Below are 20,557 nucleotides of genomic sequence, written 5' to 3' on the forward strand. Positions count from 1 at the left end.
AATAAAATATTTTAAAAATCTAGTTGCCAGCATTTCTCATTTTCATTTAGTTTAAGTTGAAGTACAGAAATTAAAAAAAAAAAAATATATATATATATATATATGTAAAAGATACAAAAATAAAACTATTCAATAATATTAAAATAACACTGACCTGGACAGGGGATTTAAAATTGTGAATTGTGCTATTTGAAAACTTATGTAAATTAATAAAATCTGTAAAAAGTAACGAAAATTACTAGTAAATTAAAGTGGATAAATTAAAACTGAAATAAAAATTAAAAAGTAGCTGTATAGTAATTCAGTGGTCAAAATGTGTGGGAACCTTGTTTTTGATATAATATAATATAATATAATAATTTAAATTAATTCCAGTCCTTGAAAACTATATAATGCAAATTATTATTAAATGCACATTTTACTAAAAATTACAAAAAATTGCTCTTTAAAATTGAATAATTTATTTAAAGAAAAATAATAATAATAAAAATAAAAACAGATCCAGTTGCTGTATCAGAATGAGCCTTTAATATAATACAATACAATACAATATAATATAATATATTATAATATAATATAATATAATTTTTAATTACATTTTTTTAATATATACAAAATATTAAAATTGTGCTTTCCAGTCCTTGAAAACTTATAGGGGTTAAGAAAAAAAAAAAAGATACAGTTGCTGCATCTAAATGTCTGAGGACCCTTTAACATAATATATAATAAATATAATATAATAATTTAAAAGTAATGTCTTTTTTAAATTGTGCTTTCTTGTCTTTGAATACTTACAAAAATCATAAAAGGGAAAAAAAGTAAAATAAAAAAAAATCTATATATATTTGCTTCAGTGGCTATTTAAAGCTAAATAATTTATAACAATAATAATAATAATAATAAAATGATCCAGCTGCTTTATCTAAATGTCTGAGGACTCTTTAACATTTAATATAATATATAATAATATAATATAATATAAAAATGTACAATTAATATATCTTTTTAAAACTGTGTTTTCCAGTCCTTGAATACTTATGGGGATTAAGCAAATATTTTTTAAAATACATTTAAAAATACAAATTTAAAAATATGAATATGATTAGTAAATACACACTTTAGTGGCTAAAAACTGCTCTTTAAAACGGAGTAATTTATTTAAAATAAATAAATAAATAAATAATAAAATTATCCAGTTGCTGTATGTAAATGTCTGAGGACTCTTTTTTTTTTTATTATTGTTTCCAGTCCTTGAAAACGTATGGGGCTTAAAAAATCTTTAAATATATATATATATATATATATATATATATATATATTAGTATTTTTTAATTATTAGTAAATGCTTATTTCAGTGGCTAGAAACTGCTCTTTAAAACAGAATTTTTTTTATTTTTTAAACCTGATTCAATGGTTTTATTTAAATGTATGGGGACCCTTTAATATAATGTAATATAATATTATATTTAAAAACCTGGAAATGCATTAATATTGTGATTTCCAGGCCTGAAACAGGAATCCCTGTTGTGCTATTGAGTGAACTCATGCACCTCTGGAAAGCTCGTCGGAAAGGTCCCGTTCCACTCGGTCGGGGTGTGTCAGTGAAGAGCCTCGGGCTACGGCTGTGGGATGGGCCGTGTCGCCATGGAGACGTGCAGACGGCGCTGAACAACAGTACTTATGTGCAGAGAAGATGAGTAATCCGCAGGAAGGGACAGGAGACAGAAACTTCTCTGAGTAATGACAAAAAAAGCACACGCTCATGCCAGCAGACAATACATGAGCGTGATTACACACTTCAGCACTTTACAACACAACTTTGATCTGAGCAGCATCAGTGAAAGCAGCAGCAGTGACACAAGAAGCTCACCATGTAAGAACAAAGAACGCAATTCACTTTCAAATAGATGACTACAACTCCTCCTTACCACATAATGTGTGGGATAGACTACTTATACAAAACGTAGTCCATTACTGATTGTAGGAAATATAATCAGACTACTTTTGGATTACTTTAAGATTACTTTTCACCTCGTTTATCACATTGCTTTAAATAGGACATTGATATAAATACACCCACTGTCATCTTTGTCTTGCTTAGTTGGGATCTGAAAGACACTTAATATTCAGTAATATCATTAAATTTGACTGTACGGACACTGTCAAAACAGATGAGAACAAAACCTGAACTGAATTTTGACACCATTGAACTGAAATGAATCAATAGTGAACTGACTCTAGCTGAATAATGATTGTCTTCAGTACAGCTGCTTATCGCTGAATTGAACTCGTTTCATAATGAATGAATTTCACAGAGTTCTTGAGCCGAACTGAACCAACACTGAACTGACTGGAGCTGAATAATGCCACTATTGTCTTACCACAGCTGCCTTATGGCAGAATTTAGATTAGCCTCATATTTGAAGTTCACATCATTCTGTTACTTTCCTGTGAAGCTGCTTTGAAACAGTATTGTATAAAGCACTATAGAAATAAAGGTGACTTGACTTAGCTAGGTTAATATGGACATACAGTTGAGATCAAAAGTTTACATACACCTCGCAGAATCTGCAAAATTATTTTACCAAAATAAGAAGGATCACACAAAATGCATTTACATAAAATACGTTTGCATATAGTTTACTGAATTTATAAAAAAATCACTGTTCAAAAGTTTACATACACTTGATTCTTAATACAGTGTTGTTCCTGAATGATCCACAGCTGTGTTTTTTGTTTAGTGATAGTTGTTCATGAATCCCTTGTTTGTCCTGAACAGTTAAACTGCCGCTGTTCTTCAGAAAAATCCTTCAGCTCCCACAATTTTTTTGGGTTTTCAGCATTTTGTGTATTTGAACCCTTTCCAACAACGACTGTATGATTTTGAGATCCATCTTTTCACACTGAGGACAACTGAGGGACTCATATGCAACTATTACAGAAGGTTCAAACACTCACTGATGCTCCAGAAGGAAAATACATTAAGAGCCAGGGGTGAAAACTTTTGAACAGATTGAAGATGTGTACATTTTTCTTATTTTCTTATTTTTTCATTTAGTACTGCCCTTCAGAGGCTACAAAAGATACTTACATGTTTCCCAGAAGACAAAGTAAGTTAAATTTACCCTGATCTTCAAATTCTAAAAGTTTTCACCCCCCGGCTTTTAATGCATCGTTTTTCCTTCTGGAGCATCAGTGAGTGTTTGAACCTTCTGTAATAGTTGCATATGAGTCTCTCAGTTGTCCTCAGTGTGAAAAGATGGATCTCAAAATCATACAGTTATTGTTGGAAAGGGTTCAAATACACAAAAATGCTGAAAAACCAAAAAAAAATTGTGGGACCTGAAGGATTTTTCGGAAGAACAGCAGACAGTTTAACTGTTCAGGACAAACAAGGGACTCATGAACAACTATCAGTAAACAAAACAACACAGCTGTGGATCATTCAGGTAACAACACAGTATTAAGACTCAAGCATATGTAAACTTTTGAATGGGGTCATTTTTACAAATTCTTGTGGACTATATGTAAATGTCTTTTATGTGGAATATCTTATTCAGGTCAGTACTAAATAAAAATAAGTAGTAATTACATGCATTTTGTATGGTCCCTCTTATTTCGGTAAAACAATTAACATTGTATGTAAACATTTGACCTCCACTGTATAATAAACTAAATTAAATCAATCTTTCATTAAATAATTCAATTTGTCATGAAAATGCACACTCAGTTTGTAAACATACCCCAAATGTGTGGAATCTAGTTCTATTCGGTTTTCATTTGGATTTTAGTTTAGGTTTTTATTTAGTTTTAAGGGTTTTTTTGGGTCTTTTTGATTGGTCTTTTTTTTTTTTTTTTTTTTTTTTTTTTTTTTTGGTTTAAGTTAAAATTTTAATCTAATATTATATTCTATTTTCTTATATATTTTTTAATTAACAAAAATAAAAATATTTGTAATAGTTTAGTTAACAATAACACCACTGCAAAAAAAGCAGAATCCACATGTCATGTGACCACATGTGTACAACATTTGTTTTTGAGAAATATTTTGATTTAGCTTTATTGTCATCTAATATTTGTTTTATTTCAGTTATGTTTATTGAATTATTATAATAGTTTTAGTTAACAATACTCCAATAAACAGCATAATCCAAATTTTTTGTGCTCAGCATACTCCATTATAATATCAGTGTGATCACTTTACAATAAGGTTCATTAGTTAACATTAGTTAACTACTTTAGTTAACATTAACAAATTATGAACAATACTTCTACAGCATTTATTAATATTAGTTAATGTTGTTGTGTTTGTCAGCATTAGTTAATGCACTGTGAATTAACATGAACAATCAACGTCTGTATTTTAATTAACTAACATTAACAAATATTATTAAACACTGTAAAAAATGTATTGTCCATTGTTTGTCCAAAATGTTTTGTGGAAAATAATTAAAAAGTTAAACTCCTTTTATTAGCCAAGACTTTAACAGCTTCTACTCTTCTTCCCGGATTGTGAAAATGTTAATTTTTGTTAAAAAAAAAAAAAGATTTGTCCATGTGATGTTATGCTTAAAAGCACAGAATATCAGTGTAGTAAATACAGATCTGCAGCAGTCAGTAGTTCTTCCAAGTCTGTGACTCCCTCTGTTGGTGATCTTCAGTACAGTCATCTACTGTTAATCAAATTATACAAACTATGACTTTAAATCATGTGCTGTAAAACTGATAACTAAACAAGTGAACAATCAGGGATTGTGAAAGTGAATAAAAGACATCACGGATCAAAGACTATAACGACCCCCCTCATCATCATGGCCTATTTGATCAAAGTAATTAGTTTATCACTCATATATACAAAGACCCACTGTTACCCACTGCAGTTAGCTATTGATGAATTACTTTTGGAAATTGAGTATTCATTTATTTTATTTTATTTTTAATTTTAATTCATTTCATTTCATTTCATTTCATTTCATTTCATTTTATTTTATTTTAACTAACAGACTAAAGTAACTGTGATATTTTTATGTAAAGGTCCCATCAAAACTATACTTTTTAAATACCTGTTTTAGATTTTATTTTATTTTGTTTTTGTTTGTTGTACCTTTGTGCCAGACCCAAGGAAAATCCATAAATTTTTAATTATGAATTTTCCTGGCACAAGGGTAATTATTAATTAGTTAATTAATTATTCATGAATGAACTAAAATAAACTTTTTTGTTGTGTTTTTATAGTGTGAAAATTATTTTTAATCCATGACTAACAAATTTGCCTTCAACAAATTAGAAAACAGTGTTAGTAAAGAATTATTATTATTAAAATGACATAAATAAGTAAAAAAAAAAAAAAAAAAAAAAAAAAAAAAAAAAAAAAAGCTATAAAATTAGTCTCAGCAAGTCAGCAAGAAATTTTAAAGGCTTATTTTGAGTCAGGCAGGCACACAGGGAAATGTCCTGTAATTTGCCATTTTTAACATTACATAATGCTTCCTTTGATCGTTGACTTATAATTATTTAAGTGAATTACCTATTATAAATTAAATAAATAAAACAAAAACATCAAAGATTATTTTAACTTTCATACATTCGTTACAAAAATCAACTAGTCATCGTTCTAAACACTGATTGGGCGTATCTGCCGGCTCTGACATTTTCCATCCAATCAGCATCAAAAGCGCTGAGCAACCGTTGCGTCAAACTGCGTTTCTGTACATGCGCGTGCACTGCGGATGACGTCGCTGCGGGTATATATGTCACGGCTCATCCCGCCCCCTTCCCTCCCGAACCCCCGGCTGTTAGTGCTGTGTGAGTGCGTGTGTGCTCCAGAGCTTGCCTCGGCACACATTATATAAAAAATAAAAAAATACAAAAAAAATTTAAAAACTTTTAAAAATTCCAAAAAATCTTTTTTTTCTTTTAAAAATTAAAATCGGTGAAGTGGGAGCAGGAGGCCTTGAAAACATCGCAACAAACCCGAAAAATAACGACAGTCTGTGAGCTCGCGAAGGCCTAGCGGTTTGCTTGATTCATTGGTTTGGATTTTCGTGTTTTAAAAATTTCAGTTGCTCTAAATATTCGTTATTTTAAACCAGACGCTTTAATCTTTTAGTCGACGGTTTTAAATTTTTTAAATTGGCGTGTTTAGGTTAGCTTCACAGCTAACTATATTCTGACGTAGTTGACTCCACACGCTAGTGCCGCGAAAACACCTTCATTTCTGCGAGTTCACAGTTGCGACCGAAGAGAAAATGAACCCCAGCGCTCCTAGTTACCCCATGGCCTCGCTGTATGTCGGGGACCTGCACCAGGACGTGACTGAAGCCATGCTGTACGAGAAGTTCAGCCCGGCCGGTGCCATCCTCTCCATCCGCGTGTGTAGAGACATGATCACACGCCGGTCGCTCGGCTATGCCTATGTCAACTTCCAGCAGCCTGCAGACGGTGAGTGTGGGCTAAATGATGGCTGACGACACGCTGAAAATTAAATGTAGAGTGTCAGTTGTGTGCTTCTGCATTTCATCCATTGTTATGAATTATATACCGCTGGAGATGAGGGCTGCGTGTATACCGCATGGTGTTGCATGACAGCAGTGACTTGCATGCCTGTCATATTTAGGGCGTGGGTGGGCGGAGAGTGTGCACCACAGATAAATCCTGTCAAGTTTGACAGGAAAGTGCATTGTTTGCGTTGATTAGGGCTGTTTGTTCACTCTGCATTACTGTTAAGCTATATCATGCTGTTTTCATGAGGTTTAAACATGAATTTGGAGGTGTCATGGGTAGCCTTTCAGATTTAGGTCAGACGTGTTCAATGTGCAATCCCAGATTTCTTTTACCTTTATCTTTTTGTATATTTTATCATCTAGTTTTGGGTGTTTGCACAGCACAGGTTTAGAAATTAAAGGGATGGTTCATCCAAAAATGAAAATTCTGTCATTACTCACCATCATGTTGTTCCAAACCCAGACTTTCGCTCATCTTCTGAACACAAATTAAGGTATTTTTGATTAAATATCCGAGAGCTTTCTGACCCTGCGTAGACAGCACCACTGATGTCACATGGACTATTTTAACAACGTCCTTATGTTTCGGTGCCTTGACTGTGGTAGGACCCTCGTTGACCCTTGCAAAAATATGAAAAATGAAAAATATCTTAATGAAATATCTATGAAAAATACCTTAATTTGCGTTCTGAAGATAAACGAAGGAACTAATGTGGGATTGGGCCAAAAAAAGCAATAAAAATTCACATTGTAGGGACTAAGCAGTGTCTGTGTAATGAATGCATTACTTTTATCCTTGAACTAGTTAATCTAGTTATTCATATGGACGTTTTTATGATTTACACAAGACAAAAGTATGCATTTAATTTTCAGTCAAATTTCAGGATAATAATATTAATTTATAGATTTGATTAGGGGAAAGTGGGGACAGTTGCAATGAGGGGCAGTTGCAACATGGCTTATTTCTTTAAAGGGGTGTTATTATGCTTTTTCACTTTTTGAACTTTAGTCAGTGTGTGGTGTGTATCTTTGAGCATAAAAAAAGATCTACAAAGTTACAAATCTCAAAGTCCACTTCAAAAGGAGATTTCGTTTTAAAAAATCCTTTTTCAAGAACTACAACGAAAGGCTCCTTTGGACTACAACGTTTGTTTTCCGCATGCAATGATGTCACAACGTGGTCCATTAGAATATCATTAAATTAAATCCCGCCTATGGAAATTGGAGTTTTTGGGCTTTTGCACTAACAGTTGTACACGAAACTTGCTTATTTGATAAGGGGAGTGGCGGTACTGAAATGCAGTCTAAGCTGTTCGCCAATCGCAATGCAGTGGGACACTTAACCAATCACAACACATTTCGTTTTTTTTTCAGAAATTTACCTTTTTGAAGACCCTGTCTGTGCACAAATAGAATAAAGAAATTGCAAAATGATATTTAAGAATGATTTAATTACATTTTAATGAATGTTGCAACTTTCCCCTGTTGTAAGGTCAGTTGCAACATTTCACTTTGTTTATTTAAGTGTAAATTATAAGTATATTATCATATGTACACATGTTGCAGCAATGTGGGTAAGTAGCTGACAGATGTGGCTTTACTGTATTAAAATTTTGGCTTTCTAATACAAACAGTCTCTTGAAGAAACTAAAGGAAATGCAAAAAGTGTTGCAACCGTCACCGCTCTTCCCTATATACTTCCCCATTTTTCTGAAGAGTTTTTGAATATTGCAAATGAGGTGTTGTCTAATTAAATCTAATCTTATTTGTATATATATCCAGAGCAGAAATGTGATCGTTGAATAAAGGCAGGTTCAAAATTACTTTAATTTCTTAAATTAATGGTGATTTTGTTTGGTGATTTTGTTTCGTTTTATTGGCGTTAGAGTTAAAAGTTTTACAGAGGGGATTTTAGAACTTTTATCACTCCATAAATTGGACAGTACCATGTTTTAGAAATTAAATATTATACAAATAAAAAAAAAATCTATGTAAAACCTTCAGAATATAAATGGAAATCAAACTCTTGTGCGCGAGGGAAGAAAACTTTAGACAATTTAAAACATTTTTGAAGTCTCTTCTGCTCACCAAGCTTGCATTTATTTGATCCGAAGTACAGCAAAAACAGTAACATTTTAAAATAATTTTACTATTTTAAGTTTACCTTTAATTATAAATATTTTTTTAAATACATTTTAAAATGTAATGTATTCCTTTGATTTTAAAACTGAATTTTTAGCATCCTTATTCCAGTCACATGATCCTTCAGAAATCATTTTAATAGTTTAATTTGCTGCTCAAAAAACATTTATTATCATTATTATTATGTTAAAAACAGCAGACTAGATTTTTTTCCAGGTTTCTTTGATGGTTAGAAAGTTCAGAAGAACAGCATTTATCTGAAATGGAAATCTTTTGTAACATTATAAATGGCTTTATTATAATTTTTGGTCAATTTGAAGCATATTTGCTAAATAATAAAAATATTAATTTCTGTCATTTCTTTTCCCAAAAAAATTATACTGACTCCAAGCTTATGAATGATATAGCGTTTAATGTTACAAAAGCTTTTTATTTCAGATAAATGCTGATCTTTGGATCTTTATATTCCTCAAAATCCTGAAGAAAAAAAGGACACAACTGTTTTAAATATTGAGGATGATAATAATTCGAATGATTTCAAATAGAAAATAGAATGCAAAAGCTTTTGACTGGTAGTGTAGAGAGTGTCATAAAATATACTTAGATATGTGTTTTGGGTGTTTTCTTTCTGCTAGTCCAAAAGGCATAGATGCTAAATATCCAGAAATATTCAAAATGATAAGTGCATGCAACAAAAAAAAAAAAAAAACGGTTGTTCTGCCAGTAGTGTTATGCCATCAGTGCTAATCGTTTTATTGCACTTTCTTCCAGCTGAACGGGCTCTAGACACTATGAACTTTGACGTAATCAAGGGGAGACCTGTCCGCATCATGTGGTCTCAGCGCGACCCCTCCCTGAGGAAGAGTGGCGTTGGAAACATCTTCATCAAGAACCTGGATAAGTCTATTGATAATAAGGCCCTTTACGACACCTTCTCTGCGTTTGGCAACATCCTGTCGTGCAAGGTAGGGCTTGTGCACGCTTTCGAATGTGCTTTGCAGTGATTTGATGATTGAATGTTGGATTTTCTTGTGCATGACTGCTTTTGTCGTTCAGTGAATGCATGATTTTATGCCTGATGTCCTTTCTCAAGGTGGTTTGTGACGAGAATGGCTCAAAGGGCTACGGCTTTGTGCACTTTGAGACCCAGGAGGCTGCTGAAAGAGCCATTGAGAAAATGAACGGCATGTTGCTGAATGACAGAAAAGTGTAAGTGAGATTTTTAGCATTGTCTTGAACTTGAGCATTAGGCTGAAGGAAAATGCTAAAAGAGCTAACATGGGGAGTGGCTCTGACTAACAGACTTGGTTTGGAATTCAAGTGTGTGGAAAGGTCGGACTAAGTGACATTAAAGTGTATAATATGACATTTAAAAAAATACTTCAACCAAAATTGACAATTTGCTGAAAACCACTTAATTGTGAGTGTTTTCAGACAATTTTCAATTTTGGGGCGAACTATTGCTTAGAGCATCATTTTGGTGTTCATTTTTCTATCGTTTATACACTTGTGTAACGATCGCATGCAAGTGTTATTGCATTATGACAGTCCTTGTAGAATCTACAATCCTAGGTATGAAATTGTGCTTTAGGAGGGGTCACCGCCAGTAATTCAATAATTTGACCTCTGCAGCCTTGTCAAATTCAGTGTTTCCTCCTCAGTGGAATGCACTGGCCAAAATGGCTGCAACAGTGAATTTGTAGTCCATGGTCCCCACGTTCCTGTAAAGTGAATACTGGGGACAGAAGGGCTATGTACAGATGTTTCTGATTTATGGACCCGAGACTGGCTGTGAAACTGCATTTGGGTATTCATTTTATTTATTAAATATAGGGGAAATGTGTTGTAAGTGCCCTCACAGATGCAGAAATTGTGCTCTAGGAGGGTTACTGCCGATATATTGTCATCTCTGAAATGTGCGTTTTGAAAGTTTGACATTTAAGATATTTAGATGTCTAGTACTTACAGAGGCTGCATACATTTGTTAACAAATCCACTAAAAACAGTAATATTGTGAAATTTTATTACCATTTGAAAGAGCGGTTTCTATGTGAATATATTTTAAAGGGGTCCTATTATGCTCTTTTACAAAGTTTTGATTTTGTTTTGGGGGTGTACTAAAACATGCTCTCATGCTCTTATTTTTCACATAATTTACATTATTACAATACCATTCTCCCCAGCCTGGCACAAATTGGTAGATTAGTTCTGGTTTAATAAAGGCCCGCCTTTCAAAAAACAAAATGTGTTGTGATTGGTTAGCTGTACCACTGTGCTGCAGTTGGCGAACGGCTTAGACGGTGTTTCCGTCCTGCTACTCCCCCTTTGCCAAAGCGGTCAGCGCAAACAAAATTAAATGGATTCTTACATTTTAAATCTGGCTATTTTTCTTACAAAAACTCATCGATTCACTACAGGAGGCCTTTATTGACCCCCCCGGATCCATGTGAGACACTTTTTATTATGGATGGATGCACTTTATTGACTTGTTTTGGACTGATGAAGAGGAACACTTTCTCTATGCCGTTCTAAAGCTTGGGAGTGCCAGGATAACTTTTAATATAACTCCGATTGCATTTGTCTGAAAGAAGGAAGTCATATACACCTAGGATGCATGGAGGGTGCGTAAATAATACGCTACAGTAGTGTTGGGTCCTATCCTCAGCCTGCGAGATCACCAGTACATGATATTATCGTGCAAATTTAACTATTTTACATACTTGGTTTCATTGCCTGAAACCAGCTCCAGCATAAGGCTAAAAGCAAACAACAATTCTTATGGACTGCATTGTGACATCTAAGCATGCAGAAAACAAAGGCTTGTAGTCCAAAGAAGCAGTTCGTTGTAATTCTTGAAAAGGGATTTAAAAAAAAAAAAAAAAGAAAGAAATATCTGACTTTGGAGTGGACTTTGAGATTTGTAACTTTGTAGATCATTTTTATGGCCAAAGATATACACCCCACACTGACTAAAATTTAAAAAGTGAAAAAGCATAATAGGACCCCTTTAAAATGTTATTTATTCTTGTGATCAAAGCTGAATTTTCAGCAGCATTACTCCAGTCTTCAGTGTCACATGATCCTTCAGAAATCATTCTAATATGATGATTTGCCACTCAAGAAACATGATTATCAAAGTTAAAAACAGTTGTGGTGCTTAATATTTTTGTGGAAACAATGACGTATAGATTTTGGGATTTGATGAATAGAAAAATATATATTTGAAATAAGTCTTTTGTGACATTATAGATGTCTTCACTGTCTCTTTTGAACAATTGAGTGCGTTCATGCTGAATAATGTATTTAAAAAAAAATAATGTAATCAAAAATCTTATCCAGATTTTTCAATAGTGGTGAATATAGTAGACAAAATTACTTAGTAAATTGTTACACTTCAAATAATTTTTCCTTGTTTATTGAGTAATAAACGGTGGAACAGTTTCCTTGTTTACTTCAATTATAGAATTTTGGTTTGGTTTGGCTTGTGTTGTATTAATGACTAATTAGTTATTTGTTATAAGATATATGGATATATGTTGAATGATCTAGGGCTGCCCTTGACTAAAGATTTTTCTGGTCGATGAGTAGTCGTTCATTTTAAACATTAGTCAACTCGACTATTAGTCGCTCGTTTATTAATAAACCATATAAATCGTAATAATGAGCCTTTAATTGCCTACATAGTCTAATAAATGCTCAAGCACGCACAAAAAGCTTGCCACAGCGCACTGGCAGATACGGTATAATAATTATGAATGTGTCTTGGAAAAACAACTAAGAGACCTTATTAACATTTAATATCTTATTGATAAACTAGCGCTTTTTGTTTTTGGCATAAGAGATGAAGTCGTCATCTGTATGCACACTTCATACAGATTACATAATTGAGATTATTCGGTTTCTATTTGAATTGGTTCATTTGAAAGTAGACATTTCACTCTTTATAGATATATTTTTCATGTCTGTATGGCAAGTATACAGAGTTTCGAAGTTTTGCGCTCAAGTTCACACAAACAGAGTTGGCAGAAAGAGCATCCTGTTTGCTTTAATTATTTTACAAAAGTGCAACATTTTGTTGTTATTGTGAGTGCACACAAATAAACGTACAGTCTTTTCAGATTTGAACGATGTGTTACTTTTTATCTGTATGACAAAAATGGAGTATTATCAGAGCAAGGGAGCACACCGGCTCCCCCATCTGTCATGCAGTGAGTGCGTCCACCCACCACACAGACACTTCAATAGCGCACATTTTTCTAGGTTAACATTAGGTTGAGCTGCCATGTGAAGTTGCTGCTACATACATCTTTCAGATGAAAAGCCATATTTGACGTCAGTGAATGATAAGCAAGCTTTTGGACGTCTTGCCCGATGTACTATATTACCACATAGACCATCCATCAACGATCTGTCCATCACAGACTGCATGACTTTGCCACTTCCTGTGGAATTTTTTTTTTTTTTCTGCGATTAAGCAACTTTTTGGTCGATTAACGGTTAGTTGACTGTTTGGGGGCAGCCCTAGTAAGATCCAAATGTCTTGATAAAATGTAATCTACATCACCCAGCTTCTTGGAAAAACTATTTTGAGATCCAATGGGTCCTCCTATTAAACGCTCCTTATTTCTATCAGGTTTGTAGGGCGCTTCAAATCTCGCAAGGAGAGGGAGGCTGAGCTTGGCGCAAGAGCCAAAGAATTTACCAATGTGTACATCAAAAATTTTGGAGAAGATATGGATGATGACAAACTCAAGGACATCTTCAGCAAATATGGTAAGGACTTTCTTGTACTGCAATTTATGTATTATTGTTTTCTCTTGACTTATACATTTCAAAAATGTTTTCCTCATGTTTTAAGGTAATGCTATGAGCATCCGTGTCATGACTGATGAAAACGGAAAGTCCAGAGGCTTTGGATTTGTGAGTTTTGAGAGGCATGAAGACGCACAACGGGTCAGTTCAACTTAATGTAGTCAAACTAACATAATTGACTTCCTGAAGTGGACATACAACACATTGATTCTGCTCTCTTCTTACAGGCTGTGGATGAGATGAACGGCAAAGAACTGAATGGGAAGCTCATCTATGTGGGTCGTGCTCAGAAAAAAGTGGAGCGACAAACTGAGCTCAAGCGCAAATTTGAGCAGATGAAGCAGGACCGCATGACTCGCTACCAGGTCAGCAGGGGTCAACTCTGACCAATGCAGCCTTGTCAAATTCAGTGTTTCCTCCTCAGTGGACCACACTGGCCAAAAGGGCTGCAACAGTGAATTTGTAGTCCATATGCCCTAGTTTCCTGTACAGTGGATACTGGGGATGGTAGGGCTATGTACAGATGTTTCTTACTTATGGACATGGGTTAGGCTGTGCAACTGCATTTGGGTCTTAATTTTATTTATTAAATCTAGAGGAAATGTGTTGTAAGCCCCTTTTACAGATAGAGTTCTTCACAGTTTTTTGCTGTTTTTACAGGGTGTCAATCTCTACGTGAAGAACTTGGATGATGGCATTGATGATGAGCGTCTTCGTAAAGAGTTCTCTCCCTTCGGTACAATCACCAGTGCCAAGGTACAATTGTGAATCTATTTATATACATTCTAGATATTTTTAGTGATGGTGGTCTTAAAGGATTAGTTGACTTTCAGAGTAAAAGTTTCCTGATAATTTACTCACCCCCATGTCATCCAAGATGTTAATGTCTGTCTTCAGTCACAAAGAAATTGTTTTTTGAGGGAAAACATTTCAGGATTTTTCTCCATATAGTGGACTTCTGTGGGAGCTAACGGCTTGAAGGTCTAAATTGCAGTTTCAGTGCAGCTTCAAAGGGCTCTACACGATCCCAGATGAGCCATAAGGGTCTAATCTAGCAAAACGATAATTTTTCCTAAAACAATAAAAATGTAATACTTTTTAACCACAAATGCTTGCCTTACACGAGCTCAACTTCATGCATTTCGTAATTACGTTGGAAAGGTGAAGTGATGTAGGCAGAAGTACCGACTACCCAATACTGAGCATCTGTACTCGTTAAAATGCCCTGATACCAAACACTGATTCCACACAGCATGTGATAAGTGCCATATTCAGACAAAGAAAGGCAGACAACAGACAGCAGAATGGAGTTATTAGAAACTAAACTGTAAATAGACAACAATGTATAGGGGGCGTTCACTATAAACATTTATTTTTAACCTTAAGTGTACACGACTTTATGGCAAAAGTGAAACAGTGTCGCAGTGAGTGCATGGAAAAAGTGGTATTGTGCATCCCTAGTACCGACCCAGTGTTTGCAAAGTGAACATGCATAGAAAGTCAAACGTCCTTTACAAAAAAAGGTAAAACAACGATGCTAGACTATTTTGAAGTTGAGTTGAAGTGAGTTGGCTTTTTTTCACTCTTCCCTAACTTTTCTAACCGAAGTACACAGATGAAGAACTAAACATGCGTGACCTTTCCAACATGATTACATAATGTGTGAAGTTGCAGATTTGGATCGCAGAGCTAGTGCAAGACAAGCATTTGTGATTTAAAACAAAAAAACAAAAAAAAATGTATAGTAGGCTTTAAATGATCCCATTCTTATCTAGCGAAACAATCGGTTATTTTCTTCACTATTTACATACTTTTTAACCTCAAACGCTCATCTTGTGTAGGTCTGCATGAACACTGTTTTTTCTGGATCAAGACAATTAGGGTATGTCGAAAAACTCCCATCTCATTTTTTCCTCCAACTTCAAAATCGCCGTACATCGCTGTTTTATCTTTTTTCTTTGTAAACACGTTGGAGGAGAAAATGAGATGGGAGTTTTTCGACATACCCTAATTGTCTTGATCCAGGAAAAAACAGTGTTCACGCAGAGGTAGACAAGATGAGCGTTTGAGGTTAAGAAGTATATAAATTTATTTATTTATTTATTTATTTATTTATTTATTTATTTATTTATTATTATTATTTTTAATAAAATAACTTATCGTTTCACTAGATAAAACCCTTCTTCCTCGGATAAGGTTGTTTAAAGCCCTTTGAAGCTGCATTTAAACTGCATTTTGAAAGTTCAAACTTGGGCCACCAGGGCAGTCCATTATATGGAGAAAAATCCTGAAATGTTTTCATCAAAAACCATAATTTCTTTAGAACTGAAGAAAGACAGACATCTTGGATGACAAGGGGGTGAGTAATTTATCTGTAAATTTTTGTTCTGGAAGTGGACTTCTCCTTTATTTCTGAATGTGAATTTCTCCTTTAAAGTCCATTTGATTTAAAAAGGAAAAAAAAAAAAAGTAAAGTAAACTGTAAATCTGCTTTACTTACACATTTACTTATACTTTACTACTCTTCTACAGTTTATCAGTGCATGTTACTGCAATGCAGAAATGTTTTTTATTTTCTAAATATTTAACTTCCTTCACTTCTGAAACTGTAAAACCCCCCTATAAATGCTGTTTCATGTTGATTTTGTTGATGCAAAAGTTGATGTCTTCCCTCTCTTCTGTCGCAGGTCATGATGGACGGTGGTCGCAGTAAAGGCTTCGGGTTTGTCTGTTTCTCGTCCCCTGAGGAAGCCACTAAAGCTGTGACTGAGATGAATGGCCGCATCGTGGCCACTAAGCCATTGTATGTGGCTCTTGCTCAGCGCAAAGAGGAACGACAGGCCCATCTCACCAACCAGTACATGCAGAGGATGGCCAGCGTCCGTGCCGTGCCAAACCCCGTTATCAACCCCTACCAACCTGCACCTCCATCAGGATACTTCATGGCTGCCATTCCACAGGTGGTTTGGATGTCATATTGTTTAGATTATTACTGCTCTTTTTTTTTTTTTCTTTTCTAAATGGTTTTCTTGCATCACAGGCCCAGAACAGAGCAGCGTATTATCCTACCAGTCAGCTCACCCAGCTCAGACCCAGTCCCCGCTGGACCACACAAGGCGTCCGGCCTCAGCGTAAGTCAACTTTATATCCCAGAAGCCTGCTTCATTAAATGAATCAGATGTTACTGGTTCACTAATAAAGACATTTAAACCTTTCCTACAGACTTCCAAAACATGCCAGGCACAATGCGTCCATCTGCCCCGAGACCTCAGACCTTCAGCACCATGCGTCCTGCATCTCAGGTGCCCCGCATGATGTCCACTCAACGCGTTGGTGAGTCGTTTGAAGCTTTTCCATGCGTCCTGTGAGGACTTGTTAAAAATAGAATATTCAGAGTGATTTTCTGAATGTTGTGATTGAACATACTTGATTTCATTTGCCTTTTAAGTTTCTTGAAGGCTGTATCATTAGTCTGGTTCAGAGGTGCTCAATTCTGGAGATCCAACCCAAAAAAAAAAGTCTGAACCAATTAAACAGGTTTCTGTTGACAAATCACAAAGATGGAAAACTTTTCATTTCTTACCATATTTAAACTTTCTTGACTGTAGTGACTGTTGTTTTAAATAATGGTTTCTTTAAAAACAGCCTCGTTGAGTCTGTTTTGACCTGTGAAGAGGTGCATACAAGATCTAAATTATAGTTTTTAGGGCAGAAGCCAAACTTTGCAAGCCAAGTCTATAAAAGGATACAAATTTATTCCGGTTGATTTGAGTCGAAGGAGGCTTTATAGAAGAAAAAAAAATTTCAGTTACACTACCATCCAAAAGTTTTTGAAGGGTCTTATGCTCACCAAGCCTGTATTTATTTGATTCAAAGTACAGCAAAAACAGTCAAATTTTGAAATATTTTTACAATTTAAAATCTGTGTCTATTGTAATATTTTAAAATGTAATTTATTCCTGTGATTTCAAAGCTGAATTTTCAGCATCATTACTCCAGTCTTCAGTGTCATGATCCATCAGAAATCATTCTAGTATGCTGATCTGCTGCTTAAGAAACTATTATAAAGAAATGATTATTATTATTATTATTATTATTATTATTATTATTATTATTATTATTATTATCAATATTTAAAACATTTGAGTACTTTGTTTTTGTTTTGTTTTTTCAAAATTCTTTGAATATAAAGATCCAAAGATCACATTTATGTGAAATAAAAAGCTTTGTAACATTAACCACTATACCATTCACAAGCTTGGAGTCAGTATCATTTTTATTTTATTTTATTTTTTGGGAAAGAAATTAAAACTAATATGTAATTTTATTTAGAAAGGATGCTTTAAATTGATCAAAAGTTATGATAAAGACATGAACTTTTATATTATTCAAAGAAACCTGAAGAAAAAGTTCTACTCTGCTGTTTTCAATAATAATAATAATAATAATAATAATAATAGTTTTTTTTTTTTTTTTTTTTTTTTTTTTTTTTTTTTAAGCAGTAAATCAGCATATTGGAATGATTTCTGAAGGATCATGTGACACTGAAGACTGGAGTAATGATGCTAAAAATTCAGCTTTGATCACAGGAATAAATTAAATTTTAAAATATATGCAAATAGAAAACAGTTGTAAATGGTAAAAATATGCGCGGCGTACCGCAGTACAAATACGCACCCAGTGTCCGCAGCCCCCAAATAAATGCAGGCTTGGTGAGCAAAAGAGACTTCTTTAAAAAAACAAACTTTTGACTGGTTGTGTATATAATTTTATATTTTATTTATTTTAAAACATTTATTTGTTTTTGTTGAAAAATAGATTTTTACTGATTTAAAAAAAATCATTTTGATCATTTTTGAGCAATTTGAGTTCAAGAGTTTGTTTTTTTAAACAAGTTTGCATTGTTTTTTGAGCAGCTGAATAAGCTGATTTTTATGGTAACAGTTTATAATAAGGTTCATTAGCTAACATTTCGTTAACTACATCAGTTAACATGAACTAAGAATGAACAATACCTCTACAGCATTTATTAATCTTAATGTTAATTTCATCATTTGATAACACATTATTAAAATCACAAGTTGTTTAACGTTAGTTAATGCACTGAACTAACAATGAACGACTATTTTTAACTAACATTAACAAAGATAAATAAAGTGTAATGTATTGTTCATTCATAATAGTTAATACATTAATACATCTCATAAATATTGCATCAGTGATTATTCTGGAGTTCATGTGAAACTTCAACGTTTCTTGATTTAACACAAATGGGTGTGTAGTAATAACATAGTAATAACACAGTAACAATCAAAATTACTTTTGTTTCCATTCACTCATTAAAGTCATTGATATACTATGTGTTTTTAGTTTAGAAATACTGTAGGACTTTTTAAAAATATATATTTTCATTGAAATGCAAAAACTATATGCATATTTTGAATGCATAATGAGGGTTTCCACATGCAAACATGCCCATTATTAATATCCAGTTGCATTTTTCTCTCAGCTGCTCAGACTATGGGTCCACGACCAACGACTGCAGCGGCCGCGGCATCTGCTCCTTCAGTGCGCGGCGTACCGCAGTACAAATACGCACCCAGTGTCCGCAGCCCCCAGCAGCACATGAACACACAGCCTCAGGTTACCATGCAGCAGGTGAGACTCCACTCCACCCTTTTCCCATCACACCTGATGTGCTTTAGAGATCGCTATACTGATTTCCTCTGGTTTACAGCCTGCTGTGCACGTGCAAGGACAGGAACCACTGACGGCCTCCATGCTCGCCGCTGCCCCGCCACAAGAACAGAAGCAGATGCTGGGTAAAGATTGCAGGGTTTGAGTGGATGTTCCTCCCATCACGGTATAAAATGAAGCTAATGTTTAATTCTCCTCTCACAGGTGAGCGTCTCTTCCCACTCATCCAGAATATGCATCCCAGCCTGGCTGGCAAGATCACCGGTATGCTGCTGGAAATCGACAACTCCGAGCTCCTCCACATGCTGGAGTCTCCAGAGTCTCTGCGATCAAAGGTTGGACCGAGCGTTGCTTTAGTGAACTGTATGGAATGAAGCATTGGAAGGGGTTTTAACATTTCGTCGACTGTCTGACAGGTCGATGAGGCGGTGGCCGTACTCCAGGCTCACCAGGCTAAAGAAGCCGCTCAGAAAACCGTGACCAACTCTTCTGGCGTGCCAAGCGTCTAAGCCAAGGTAACATGTTCCTTTTGTTTTCAAGATGTGTTTTTCTCAAATTTTTCTCACAGGTCATGATGTCTTTGTTTTACAGGGAGACACAACCTTGAATCTTCACCGAGGGGGGAAAAAGTTGAAAAAAAAAAAAACTGAAAACATCGCAAAACATTGAAAACGATATTTAAAAAAGAAACCAGAAAGAGCCAGGCCTAGTTAAGCATTCTAGGCCTAGTTAAGGTATTTTAAAAAAGGAATAAAAAAAGGAAAAACAGATAAAAATAATGTTGGGGGTTTCAAAAAAAATCCACCGTATAGGGAATAAACAGCCGTAAAGCATTCCTGCCTTGTTTTATTGCTTTTAAAGCCTGGCTATGTCATGTTCTTTGTAGGGAGATGAGAACTGACTGAACCAGCAATGTGAAGTTATCTTAAATTAAAAATATGCTTGCTCAAATAAAGTTCATTAAAATGTGTGAGCGTCTTTATTTGTCTACAGGATCTCACATAATGTTTTAGACTAGATAGAAGTGGAAGATTGAGTCTCGTAACACTGTACTTTTTACGGGCTGTGTGTGATTATTGGGTAGAACAAGGGTTAGGAATGTTGGAATGAAAGAGGAAGACGAGTGCCAGAAAGGGAGTGGAACTGCACGAAAAAGGAGAACAGAAACTGCATGGGTGACAAGCAAACTAATGTGAGCAAAGATCTAAAAAGTTTGTTTTTTTTATTGGGATGTTTATAAAGAAATAGGATGTGGAGAATGTTTTAGTAAGTGGAACCCTATTGTTTGACAGTTCTGTTGTGATGGGATAGCAGAACTTGAACCCACATTTCTTTTAAGTATCTGCTCACTTGTTTTTTTCCATCATGGGATGCCCATTTGAAGTTCTTATGAGTGTCATGGT

The 20,557-nt window shown here is 34.5% G+C and overlaps 1 protein-coding gene and 2 non-coding genes across 3 annotated transcripts; all 3 read left to right on the forward strand.

Moving 5' to 3' along the window:
• The first annotated feature begins 5,760 nt into the window (after positions 1 to 5,760).
• pabpc1b (poly A binding protein, cytoplasmic 1 b) lies at positions 5,761 to 20,124 on the forward strand. Its single transcript, XM_051136657.1, has 15 exons — positions 5,761 to 6,441; positions 9,417 to 9,610; positions 9,739 to 9,854; positions 13,279 to 13,418; positions 13,504 to 13,598; positions 13,685 to 13,822; positions 14,118 to 14,213; positions 16,145 to 16,417; positions 16,498 to 16,588; positions 16,680 to 16,790; positions 18,967 to 19,115; positions 19,195 to 19,279; positions 19,359 to 19,489; positions 19,571 to 19,669; positions 19,746 to 20,124. Exons 1-14 carry the CDS (start codon positions 6,249 to 6,251, stop codon positions 19,661 to 19,663), a joined length of 1,905 nt encoding a protein of 634 aa, XP_050992614.1. The 5' UTR covers positions 5,761 to 6,248; the 3' UTR covers positions 19,664 to 19,669; positions 19,746 to 20,124.
• On the forward strand, positions 10,273 to 10,407 carry LOC127182441 (small nucleolar RNA SNORA5). The gene has a single exon (XR_007829909.1). It is a non-coding gene; the product is annotated as a small nucleolar RNA SNORA5 (small nucleolar RNA).
• LOC127182442 (small nucleolar RNA SNORA5) lies at positions 13,848 to 13,982 on the forward strand. Its single transcript, XR_007829910.1, has one exon. It is a non-coding gene; the product is annotated as a small nucleolar RNA SNORA5 (small nucleolar RNA).
• Positions 20,125 to 20,557: the final 433 nt, after the last annotated feature.

The sequence above is a fragment of the Labeo rohita genome, chromosome 19 (assembly GCF_022985175.1).
Source record: "Labeo rohita strain BAU-BD-2019 chromosome 19, IGBB_LRoh.1.0, whole genome shotgun sequence".
NCBI classification, from domain to species: Eukaryota; Metazoa; Chordata; class Actinopteri; order Cypriniformes; family Cyprinidae; genus Labeo; species Labeo rohita.